The sequence below is a fragment of the Pituophis catenifer genome, unplaced genomic scaffold (assembly GCF_029215685.1).
Source record: "Pituophis catenifer annectens isolate HBS135680 unplaced genomic scaffold, rPitCat1.0.hap2 SCAF_3, whole genome shotgun sequence".
Lineage (NCBI taxonomy): Eukaryota > Metazoa > Chordata > Lepidosauria > Squamata > Colubridae > Pituophis > Pituophis catenifer.
Genome location: NW_027256883.1, coordinates 146,183,585 through 146,196,791, shown reverse-complemented (window position 1 = coordinate 146,196,791; position 13,207 = coordinate 146,183,585). Strand labels below are relative to the sequence as shown.

General features: G+C 49.1%; 1 protein-coding gene across 2 annotated transcripts in view; it reads left to right on the top strand.

The window, feature by feature from the left end:
* The window catches only part of MIER1 (MIER1 transcriptional regulator), an 86,805-nt gene that overhangs the window by 58,998 nt on the left and 14,600 nt on the right, over positions 1–13,207 (top strand). For both annotated transcript variants that reach the window (XM_070941278.1, XM_070941277.1), the window contains exon 5: positions 13,042–13,162. In XM_070941278.1, coding sequence (XP_070797379.1) covers positions 13,042–13,162 — 121 coding nt within the window. The remainder of the gene's footprint in view (positions 1–13,041; positions 13,163–13,207) is intronic.

The window sequence follows — 13,207 nt, the reverse complement described above, 5'->3', positions numbered from 1 at the left end:
TCAAACATCACAACAGTCAACTCTTAATCCACATGACGACTTGTTCCACTTACAAAGCCTGACCAAGACTTTATTCCATGTCCGGAGTTATTCACAGACGTAGTCCAATGATCCTGGTCCCAACCGGCCTACATTTCTGCGCCTACCGGACTGGACAAGAAATTGTATTGCTCGGATCCTTCTTTGCAGGATCTCATCCAATTGCCTTCCGTGGACACCCCCGTGGCCCAGCTGACTTCTTCTGCCGTTATTTCCAACAATGTGCTCAACGGTCTCAGGACCGAGGACAGGAAGGCTGAGCTGTCTCTTCATAAGACGCATCAATTGACTGCCTGGGCCATCAGGTCAGCTACGTCAACCTCATTCTTTGCTCGCGCATCCCTTATTTGGTTGCACCAATTGCAGGAGCGGTTACCACCAGATGACAGCAGGCTCCACCATGACATAAATAAAATTGTGGCAGCCACGGAGTACTGCGCAGATGCATCTTTGACTGCAGCCAAGTTCTCGGGCTCTTGTTTCCAACGTTACTTCTCGGTGCCTCCTCTGGCTCCGCCACTGGAGGGCCAATCTTAAGTCAAAATGGAAGCTGGCATCTGCTCCCTACAAGAGTTCCCTTCTCTTTGGGGAAGCATTAGACCCTATACTGGTGGAGGATAAGGATAAACGAAAAGTTATGCCTTCCTCTTTCAGACGTCATGATAGAAGGTTTACTCTGTATACCCAGAGGCAGCCCTTTCGGGCGGAGTCAGGGCCCAGTGGCTCCTATTTTTCCAGACATTATTCCCAGGGTGCCGATCGTACCGCTGAACATTCTGCCTTTCGAGACCGGGGCAGAGGGCAATCTAGCTCCAAGCGGCAATTCCGAGGGGCCACTTCCAGGCCATTCAGGAGGGGCAAGTGACTATCCCTCAGAGCTCCCCATTGGCGGTCGTCTTCTTCATTTCTTGCCCCAGTGGGTCTCTTCCACAACAGACGCTTGGGTTCTCCAGACTGTGAGGCTCGGCCTCACATTGGACTTCCTCTCCAGCCCTCCGAACCGCTTCCTCCGATGTACTGTACCTGGAAATCCAGAGAAGAGAGCTTTGATGGATGCAGAGATACATCATCTGCTCGACATCTGTGCCATCGAACCGTGCCGGTGGAACAACGGGGATCCAGTTTCTACTCACGCCTATTCCTCGTCCCGAAGTCTTCCGGGGACTGGAGAGGGATTTTAGACTTGAAAGCGCTGAACAAGTTCGTCAGATATCACCATTTCAAAATGCAGTCGCTCAAGTCGATTTTGCAGGGCATCCGACGGGGCAACTTTATGACTTCAATCGACCTCAAGGAGGCTTATCTGCATGTCCTGATCCGTCCTTCACATCGACATTTTCTTCGATTTGCCTACTCCAACCGGCACTTCCAATATCGGGCCATGCCGTTTGGCCTCTCGTCCGCCCCTCGGACCTTCATGAAGCTGCTAGCAGCCTTGGCGGCTTCTCTGCGACAGGTCCCGATCAGAGTTATGTGCTACCTGGACGACATCATTATCCTCTCTGCCACTCGGGATCAAGCTGTGGACGACCTCAGGACAGTCTCTCATCTTTTACAGCAGCATGGGTTCTCTCTGAAGCTCGTCAAAAGTCAGTTTCTACCCACCACTCACATTCTCCATCTCGGAGCTGTCATAGATTCGGTCAGCTGTCATGTCTTTCTGTCTCCTGACAGGGTTCGCAGCATTCGATCCTTGGTGATGCAGGTTTTGTCGCTCAGATTCGTTCGTCTGATCACCTTGTCCCAGCTACTCGGCAAATTAATTTCGTGCATCACGATTGTCCCGTGGGCTCGGCTTCACAGTTGTCCTCTTCAGTGGTTCCTCCTGCCCTATCAAAGGTTTCTCCGAGCAAGCTCCAACCTCACAGTCGTTCTCCCGACAGTGGTCCGTCTGTCTCTCAAGTGGTGGATATCCCCGTCCATAAGGAAGGGGTGTTATTTCCAGGACCCAATCGGATAACAATAACCACGGACGCGAGTCAGTTCGGCTGGGGCGCTCATCTGCAGTCATCGATCGCCCAGGGCCGTTGGTCCACTTGGGATTTACAACATGACATAAATTGGTTAGAGCTGCGAGCAGTCCACCTCGCTCTACTTCATTTCCGGACATCTGTGAAAAGGTGACATGTGCTTGTCCTCACGGACAATAAAACAACAAAAGCTCACATGAACAGGGAGGGAGGAATCCATTCCAGACAGCTAATGGAGGAGTCATCAAGGATGCTACATTGGGCGGAGAAGAACGTTCTGTCCCTGACAGCCAAGCACATCTCCGGCTTAGACAACGTAGAAGCGGATTGGCTCAGCCGCACTCAAGTAGATCAGGCGGAGTGGCACCTAGATCCGTCATTGTTCAAGGATCTGTCGAGGAGTTTCGGGATCCCAACAGTGGATCTTTTTGTGAACCAGCTGAATGCCCAGCTCCCCTGATTCTTCTCTTGGTTCCCCTGTCCCGGAGCAGAAGGTTGCGACGCACTTCGAAGCGTGTGGCCTCGGGGCCTACTCTACGCTTTTCCTCCTCTTCCGCTCATACCTCGGGTGATTCGCAAGCTGTTGGAGGAGAAGGCAGATCTCATCCTGGTCGCCCCCAATTGGCCGCGTCGCCCCTGGTACGTGGACCTCCTGAGCCTTTCGGTGGAAAGCCCCTGGCACATCCCCGATGACAGGATATCTCTCAGCGAGGGGGTCATTCTGCACCCAGATCCACAATGGTTGCAGTTGACCGTCTGGCATTTGAGAGGATCCGCCTGAGGAAGGACAACATCCCAGCTAGCGTGATCCACACTATGCAATCCGCCAGACGGGCCTCAACAAACCGTATCTACGACGCCACCTGGCGCTCATTTTGCACCTGGTGCTCTAAGACCCATCGGGACCCTATGACAGCGTCTCTCTCTGATGTTCTCGTGTTTTTGCAGGACGGGTTGGACCGTGGCCTCGCTCCTAATACATTGAGGCGTCAAGTGGCGGCTCTAAGCACAGTTTTGTCTTCTGTCGACGATCGACCCTTGACACAGCATCCACGTATAAGGACCTTTTTGAGGGGTGCTTCCAATCTCCGGCCTCCTACTCTCCATTGATATCCAACTTGGGATTTACCCTTGGTTCTTACTGCTCTTATGTCACCTCCATTCGAGCCCCTGGCATCGGTCTCCCTTCGATGTCTGACGCTCAGAGTTGCTTTTCTGGTGGCTATCACCTCGGCTAGACGAGTTTCAGAGCTGGCAGCGCTTTCAGTGCGATCCGACCTGTGTGTTTTCCATCCTAATAAAGTGGTGCTCCGTACGGATCCTTCCTTTCTGCCCAAGGTAAATTCTTTATACCACCGAGCCCAAGAATTGATTCTTCCAATGGCACACCTTGGACGTGAAGAGGGCTCTCCGTCGGTACATTAAGCGGATGGCTTCGTTCCGTAAATCTGAGGCCTTGTTCATATCTTTCCATCCTTCTACATTGGGCATGAAGGTCTCTTCATCCACGATTGGTCGGTGGCTTAAGGCCTGCATTGTGATGGCGTATCGCACCAGACGGACTCCTTTGCCGGGAAGGATCCTCCCTCACTCTACCCGTAGCACAGCTACCTCAGCGCTTGGGCTACCCAGGCTTCCATCCTGGATATCTGTCGGGCCGCAACATGGACTACCTTAACTCCCTTTATTCGACGTTATAAAATTGACTCCTTTGCATCGGCTGAGGTTTCGTTTGGTCGACGTGTGCTACAGTCTGTTCTGGCTGGTCCCTCCCGGGATGCCGCAGCCGCCCTCCCGAATTCTGACTAGCTTGGGTATATCCCAAGATTTGGATTCTCCAAGCAACGCGCTGGAGAACGGACGTTGTACTTACCTGAACGTCCTTTCTCGGCGCGCTGATGGAGAATCAAACCCACCCCTCCGGCTGCTTCTGGCCAGAACTGTTGTTTTTTTCTTATTGTTTTGTTTCATGACAGCACCGTTTCTGTTTGCCTTTGTGAATGAACTGGAGCTCAGCCAAGCAAGGGAGGAGTGGCCAAGAGGATCTCTTAAAGAAATATTCACCCAGTCTGGCAAGCAAGCTGAGGAACTCCCCAAGATTTGGATTTGGATTCTCCATCAGCGCGCCAAGAAAGGACGTTCAGGTAAGTACAACGTCCGATTTCTGTCTAAACAGTCTCTTAAGTGTTCTTAATATAGCAAACATATGTGGGGACCACATTGCTTGGATAGAAGAAAAGCAGGTCTTGGCTGGTAAAGATTCAGGACACAATAGTTCCAAACAATCAATTGTAGATTAATCAATTATCCTAAACCATGTAACAGAAAATTTAGATCTCTAAAAATTATAATAGAAATAATCAAACACTGTATGGATTCCAAATTTACTAGATTAATTATTATGCTCTGTAAAAGTATATATAAACAAATCAAATGTACAGTGAATAGAAGCATTTCAGCCCAAATTCCCAATTGTAAAATGGTTTAAACAAGTCTCTTTTCTCTAGTGCGCTGCTTGGAGAATCCAAGAGCGTGGGTAGTTTCCCTCAGCTAGGCTGATACTGAGTGCATATGACTTTAAGACAAACAGTTGACTCCGCCTCCAGGGCCTGGCTGAGGCTCAGTTCCTTTCACTCAGTCGGGTTTGAATGAGTGCTTTTGGATTTCTCCTTCACTTAGAACTCTAACTGCTGCTTTCTGACCAAATTTAGCTAGAAACCTTATTTCCTTACCATCTATAATGCAGTGAGTCTATTGATATCTCCTGGAACACCGGGGCGGTGTTGGTCTTGGGGCTCCAGGCCTCCCGCCTCCGCTTCCTCACATTGGAACATCGCCACAGAGCTCTGCCTTACCACCGGCATCTCTGTGGGCGTGTTTAATCATGCCGCCGGTGATTGTGTCGGTTGTCCAGCTTGCTGGCAAAACCGCCATCACTATTTGTCTCTCCTGATTGTCGAGCAGCTTCTGACCCCTGCCCGGTTGCTCCACGGCATACTCGGCGACTTGTTTCCTGTCATTTGAGGTGTTTGGAGCACTCTTTAATGCTCGCACGCAGGATCTCGGCCCTTTTCATCGTGACGGCGCTTCAGTGAACTGACCTGGTCTCGCGCCTGCAATCACTGCCTTCGAGGGCACAGCCGCGGCGATGTTTCGAGCGGACATTTCCCGCACGGCCACCATTTCGTCTCCCGTCGCCATCGTCTTCCAGGGGCTCTGTAACGGACATTCCTGAAGGCCTGGGTCTTGCCTACCGACGAGCCTCCACAGCACGTCTGAGCCGGCTGGCTCTGGTGCCTTCCATTGAAGCTCGTTACCAGCGCAGTCGTGGGGAGCTTCTCCAGCACTTCTGACAGGTGGCCATTTTGTTTTGAGCCTTCTCCAGTCTCTATCTGAGCCTTTCCACAGGATAATTTGGACGGGGCTTCTGAGCTGAACTTTCTGTTGGGGGAAGTTCTCCAGGGGTGATTGACACTCTACACCCCACCCCACCCCCCAAAATTTTTTTTTTACATATCTTCATATATCCATTTTCATTAAGGGCTGGGTTCACTTTCTACCATGGGCGATTCGGAGCTATCTTCGGACCTGGAACAGACCCATAGCCCTTCCAAGACCCAATCTTCCGAGCTCCCTTTGCGGAAGGAGCCTAAGAAGCGGCCCAAACACTCCTCGGACTCTGCCAAGGCCTCACCATCTAAGGCCCACAAATCATCCTTTGCTGAGAATAAGGCCGCTAAAAGGAGAAATGATGCCTTAGAACATCGCTTTGACCAGGCACAGCACAAGGCCCAGCCGCCACCTCAACCAGTGGTGCTTCTGGCAGTGGCACCCGCATCTCCTCATCAATTGGGCCAACAACCCGCTCCTGCCAATACTCCAGGAGATTCGGCCGGGGTCATCCTGGTACCCCAGATGGACGTTTTTGGCCAGCAGACCGACTTGGTTGCACTGCCTTCGACCACTGTGCCGGTTCATCTGCCTCAGCCTCCTCTACCTCGTAGGGCACCAAAGGCCACTTTTACCCCTACGGCGGCGGGGCTGTTTACTACGATCTTCAGGCTATGATTTCGGCTACCCTCTCCAGGATGATGGCGGCTGGCTTCCCTCAACGAACTCAATCTCAGGGACTTCAAGCCCAAATACCCCCCCCCGGTGTGTCATTCTGAGGCTCCCAGACCGGTCGTCTCTCATGCTGAGGTCGAACCCAGCGAGTATTCCTTACAGGAGTTGATTCACAGTGATGACTCCCAATTTGACTACGATGACAATAGGGATATGGAGTTTTTGGATGATGAAGACGCATTGCCGGATAAACCAGCCTTTACGGGTCTATTCAGGCCCTCTCTGTTCAAGACCTTGCTCCACAAAGCCATTGCTACCACGCAGCTACCCTCCCCTCAGGCTCGCCCTGAGCATCAGGGAGACCCCAGTCCTCATGAGGCCCTCTTTGCAGTACCAAAACCAGACCAGGAGTTCATTCCCTGTCTGCAGCTGTTCTCTGAAGTCGTTCAGAGGCCCTGGTCCCAGCCCGGATCTCTCACGGCTCTGACTGGCATCGACAAGAAACTGTTCTGCTCGGTGCCCTGTCTCCAGGATCTATTTGTGCTACCATCTGTCAATGCTCCTATTGCTGCCTTGACTTCCTCTGCAGTCCTTTCCAACGATATTATGGATGGTCTGCGATCGGAAGATAGGAGAGCCGAACTCGTTTTCCGCAAGTCCCATCAGGCGGCAGCCTGGGCCATACGAGCTGCCACGTCTGCATCCTTTTTCAACTGGGTTTCGCTGATCTGGCTTTGCCAGCTACAGGAGCGACTTCCACCCGACGATCGCCGTCTCCACCAGGACATTAACAAATTGGTACCAGCCACGGAATACTCCGCCGATGCAGGCCTGGCGGCGGCCAATTTCACCTCACACTCCCTGGTCTCCACTGTAATGTCCCGTCACCTCCTGTGGCTCCAGCATTGGAGGGCAGACGCAAAATCCAAATGGAGGCTTGCCTCTGCCCCATATAAGGGTTCTCAGCTTTTTGGGGAGGCGCTGGACCCTATCCTCATAGAGGTTAAGACAAACGGAAGATCATGCCATCTTTGTATCGTAGAGCTGATCGCCGCTCTTCCCCGTACGGCCAACGCCAGCCCTTTCGGGTTGAGCCTGGGACTAGCAGTTCCACCATTTACCATTCTTCATCCTTCTCTTATGACCGTCCCTCCGACCAGACTCACTTTCGAGACCGCGCTAGACAACAGCAGACCACCAAGCATCCCTTTCGAGGAACGGGCTCACGATCCTTCAGACGGGGCAAATGACTGCACCGAGTCCCACCCCATCGGTGGGCGTCTTGGTTTCTTCTTCCACCAGTGGAACCTTTCAACAATGGACGCATGGATACTCCAAACTATTCGCCTCGGTCTGACCCTGGAATTCTCCTCCTGTCCTCCCAATCGCTTCGTGCCAATGTCCCGTCTCCGCCAACCCCGAGAAGAGGCACCTGATGTCCATGGAAATCCAGCACCTTCTGGACATCTGCGCTCTAGAGCCGGTTCCCACAGAACATCGTGGAACTGGTTTCTACTCAATATTTTTCCTCGTTCCAAAGAGCTCCGGGGGCTGGACGGGGATATTGGATCTAAAGGAGTTAAACAAACTGATCACTTACCATCAATTCAGGATGCAGTCCCTCCGCTCGATCTTGGGCTGCATCAGGAGATCGGACATGATGACCTCCATCGATCTCAAGGAGGCCTACCTCCACATTCCGGTCAGGCCATCCCACCGCCGTTTCCTCCGGTTTTCTTATGCCAACCAGGATTTTCAGTACAAGGCCATGCCATTCGGCCTCTCGTCCGCGCCCCGAACCTTTACGAAGATCCTTGCTGCAGTTGCCACCTCTCTCAGACTCATTCCCATCAGAGTCTTCTGCTACTTGGACGATATCCTCGTCCTATCCTCGTCCCACCAAGGGGCCCTCCAGGACCTGCAGATAGTGCGCGACACCTTGCAACGACATGGGTTTTCTCTGAATCTCGAGAAAAGCCACCTACAACCTACAACTCGTATCTTGCATCTTTGTACAATCATTGACTCAGCTACGGGACACATTTTCCTGGCCCCAGATCGTCGTCTGAGCATTGCAGCCTTGATTTCGCAGGTACAATCATCCCCATCTGTTTCCATCCTGCAGCTGTCCCAACTGCTCGGGAAACTCATCTCATGCATCCACATCGTTCCCTGGGCCCGCCTCCATTCCCGACCCCTTCAATGGTACCTCCTCCCATACCAGAAGTCTCTTGGCAGCAATTCCAGGTCAAAGGTCCGATTCCCCTGTTCCATCTAACGGTCCCCCCATTGGTGGACCTCCCCCGCTATAGCGAGGGGATGCTTCTTTCAGGAACCTCCCAGGGTGACAGTAACAACGGATGCGAGCCTGATGGGTTGGGGCGCCCATCTTTCCACCAAGATGGCCCAAGGTCATTGGTCACCAAACGACCTCCAAAACGACATAAATTGGAGCTGAGGGCAGTCCACTTGGCCCTCTGCCACTTTCAGTCCGAGATAGAGGGGTGCCATGTGCTGGTCTTAACGGACAACATTATGGCCAAAGCACATGTCAATCGGGAGGGCGGCGCTCACTCCAAGCCTCTGTTGGACGAGGCTCTGTCTCTTCTTTCCTGGGCAGAGGACCACATATTCTCCATCTCGGTTCAACACATCTCCGGGTCGGACAACACCCATGCAGACTGGCTGAGCCGCTCCCACATCGACCATGCAGAATGGCGCTTGGACCCTGCATTCTTCCGAGAGCTGTCGACCAGGTTCGGGGTTCCCCTCGTGGACTTGTTTGCGAGCCCTTGCAACGCACAACATCCTTGCTTTTTCTCCCGATTCCCCAGCCCAACGTCCGAGGGAACAGATACCCTCCGCTGCTCCTGGCCTCACGGTCTGTTGTATGCCTTCCCGCCCCTTCCGCTCCTCCCGAGGGTGGTGCGCAAGATCTTATCAGAGGGCGCGGAGGTTCTTCTGATTGCCCCGCACTGGCCCTGTCAGCCGTGGTATGTGTACCTGCTGGACCTGTCGATCTCCCTCCCCTGGAGGATCCCCCAGGATCGGATCTCTCTCAGCCAGGGGGTCATCCAACACCTGGAGCCGCAATGGCTCCAGTTGACCGTCTGGCATTTGAGAGGGTCCTCCTGAGAAGGGACAACCTGTCAGGATGGGTAATCACCACAATGCGAGCTTCTACCAGACGGATCTACAACGTTACCTGGCAGGTGTTTCGTCAATGGTACTCCCTGAATAACACTGACCCGGCCGGGGCTTCTGCGGCCGTTCTCCTCAAATTTCTTCAGGACAGATTTGACAAGGGCCTTGCGTCAAATATTCTCCGACGCCAGGTGGCTGCCTTGAACTCGGTCTTACTGTGCGCGTCAGATCGTCCACTGTCGCAGGATCCGAGGATTCGGAAATTTCTTAAAGGGGCCACTAATCTCCGTCCCCCGGTAGTCCATCGATACCCGACGTGGGACCTTGCCCTGGTTCTCCAGGTGCTGATGTCTCTGCCCTTCGAGCCCTTGTCCTCTGTCAGTCTCCAATTTCTGATCCTGAAAGTCGCCTTCCTTGTGCGATTACCTCTGCTAGGAGGGTCTCTGAACTAGCGGCTCTGTCCTTCCGTCCCGACCTCTGCATTTTCCACACAAACAGAGTGGTGCTTCGGATGGATCCTTCTTTCATACTGAAAATCAATTCGATCTACCATCGTTCGCAAGAACTGATCCTCCTGGACTTTTGCCTGGTTCCTCACCATCGCCTGGAGGCTCAGTGGCATACCCTAGACGTCCGGCGTGCGCTATGATATTACATCAAAAGTGCGGCGCCATTTCAGAAATCGGAAGCGCTCTTCATTTCCTTCTTACCAGAGTCAATGGGGCACAAAGTTTCTTCCGCCACGATTGGTCGCTGGCTCAAGGCATGTATTGCCAAAGCTTACGCCCTTAGGAACAGGACACCTCCCGGACGTATTCTGCCGCACTCGAGGAGCGCCTCCACGATGACGGCTTGGGCCACACAGGCATCCATCTTGGACATTTGTCGAGCTGCAACCTGGACATCTCTTACGCCTTTTATATGCCACTACAAGGTTGACTCCTTCGCCTTGGCTGAGGCGTCCTTTGGACGGCATGTTTTACAGGCTGTCATCTCTCCTTCTGACACCCGGGAGCATTCAGCCTCCCCCCCTTCCCTCCCCCCCCCCGTCTAGCACTTGCTTGGGTATGTCCCACGCTCTTGGATTCTCCAAGCAGCGCGCTAGAGAATGGACGTTGCTTGCCTGAATGTCCTTTCTGGGCACGCTGCTGGAGAATCCAACCCACCCTGGCCGGCTTCTGCTCCGAGGTTCCGGATGGCTCTTGGACTTTCGTATGTGCCTTTCTTTGTGAAAGAAACTGAGCCTCAGCCAGGCCCTGGAGGCGGAGTCAACTGTTTGTCTTAAAGTCATATGCACTCAGTATCAGCCTAGCTGAGGGAAACTACCCACGCTCTTGGATTCTCCAGCAGCGCGCCCAGAAAGGACGTTCAGGCAAGCAACGTCTATTTAATTTACTATGCATATCAAGTCCTTAACAAGTATCTAACTTCTGACAAAATGTTCGTTTCATCCCCCAGAGCTAGGAAACCATTATCTGTTTTTCTTTATGCAGATAATATGATCATCCTCTTCCTGATATGTGCTGGCTTCAAAGTTAATCTTTACAACTAATTCTTGACTTACAACCATTTGTTAGTGACAGCTCTAAGTTACAGTGGCAGTGGAAAAAGTGACTTATGACTCTTTTTCACATTTATGACTGTTGCAGCATTCCCATGGCCATGTGATCAAAGTCAGATGCCTGCAACAGGTTCATATTTATGATGGAGTCATGTGATCACCTTTTGCGACTATTGACAAGCAAAGTCAATGGGGAAGCAGATTCATTTAACAACCATTTTACTAATTGATTCACTTAACAGTTGAGGCAAGAAAGGTCATAAAATAGGACAAAACTCACTTAACTGTCTCAATAAGGCAAATTTTGGGCTCAATTGTAGTTGTACTTTGAGTACTCTATTCTAAGAAAGAAAAAATAGAAAATAATTGTAGTAAAACAAAAGTAGTCACATTCACAAAACAATACATACAAATCTGTCATAAATAGAAAATCATATGCAATGAGTTTGAACAGATATTATTTTTGTTTCATTCATCTGCTAGAAAGAGCAAGGATAAACTATTTCATCTTGTGCACAAAAACCTAACCATTAAATTTGTCAAACATTATGAAAATAATCACATTCCTTTTGGAATCACAGTTTTCAGGGCCAAAGAGCTGAGTTCAATGCTTTATAGACACAAATTTGGCACACAAATTTGTGTCTATAAAGATGAGAACAAATTGAAGGTAATTCAGTACAAGTTCTTAAGAGCAATTCTTCACTCATGGCATTTCAGTGCAGGCTGAGGCCAGAGCTAGGTTGCATTACAGTGAAAGCCCACATGAGGATTTACTGATTGAAATACTAGTTAAAATTAATTTTGAGGGAGAAAGGTATCTATCCCAATTACTATACATTGAATCTAAGCTTGACTACTCATTTTTTTTTAAAAAGCAAATAAGCTGTGGAATCTCACTTCACTGGAATCTGGAAGGCCCTTATAAGAAATCATGCTATGTGTTCTGGATCTAGGGTTTACACTAGAAGCCAAATTTCCTATAACACTGGCCTGGGGAACAAGATTTATTTACTCTTTTAAATATTTATATATTTTCTCTGTCCCTCACAGAAGAACATATACTCTTGCCAGCTTTTGGTCTTTCCATCAAGGTTGTAGATAGGAGGTAGAAATGGCACTTCGAATTAATGTCACTCCTCTTTATTAATTGCTTCAACTGTGCCATGGAAGAAACACTTTTTTTCTGTTAGCTGACAAATCTTTAGAAATCTTTTAAAAAGTAAAAAAGCACTCTTCCATCATGATTACTGTAATGAAACTCTGTAGAATTACTTTCCCTATAGATTGTTCCGTGTCAAAAGATAATTAGCTGTGTTTTTCTCTTATTTTAATTTATGACATGTAGGGTGTACTATATATATAGAATGTTAGTTTATGGTCACGAATAAACTTTGATACTTGGTGCTATTCATATTTTGTCTGGAAATTGCAGAGAAGTTTTTCATCCCCATACTTTTCTCACATGAGACAGGATTGTATATGAGATTATGCAGATAGGAATCAATTACTTTCACTGAAAATTTTACCCAATAGTGATTTATGCTTTTGTTTTGCTTTATTTTTGTCTTCATCCCCTTTTTTGGAGTGTAACTTTTAGCAGGTATATAATGACTGTGCAAATCTGTCACATTTTGGCAAATATGTTACATATATACAGGGATATTTTTCAGCTAGACTTAGCAACTCTAAATTAACAAGGGAGGAAGCTTTCAACAGTGTATTTGTCTACATACAAACACACATGTGTGGGCATGAATGTGCATATAAATCTGTGCATGTACATTCAATCTGTTGTCTCTTCATTTGGGGAAATCATAATTTTAGGGAAATTATTTCTGTCCTTTAATTATTGGTTAAAGTTTTTTAATATTTTGGGAGCAGGTAACCTCAAGAACTGTTCACGTTTATAAATAATAATAAAGCTATCCAATTAAATGTGAACATAAAATCATTATCCTTTTCTTGGTCTCACCCTTTATGATATAAAAGGATGAGCAGATGAAACAAAAAATTTCCAGTGATAATATTGAAACTAAAATATTTCCTGTGAATATTTACTAGGCTCCTATTTTTAGTTTTAAGATGCTTCTTAAGATATACTGATTTTTGTGTTTAATGTGTAGCTTTGGTCTGCTTTATTTGCTGTACTCATTGGACCTTTGCTTCAAGATCACTGTTGTATTTATTGTGCTGCATTATGTTGTTAGAAGTCGAGTTAATAAAAATAATTGCTTTTATCTTTGTTAAATTGTTTCTAAGGAGGAGACTATCAAGGATTCATCAGGTCAAGAGGATGAGACACAGTCATCAAATGGTGATCCAGTTTCATCTGTAGTACCAGAAATAATTCGCCCACGTCGTTGTAAATACTTTGATACAAGTATGTATTTTTAAAATCAGTTTTTAAGCATTTTTAAAATGCATG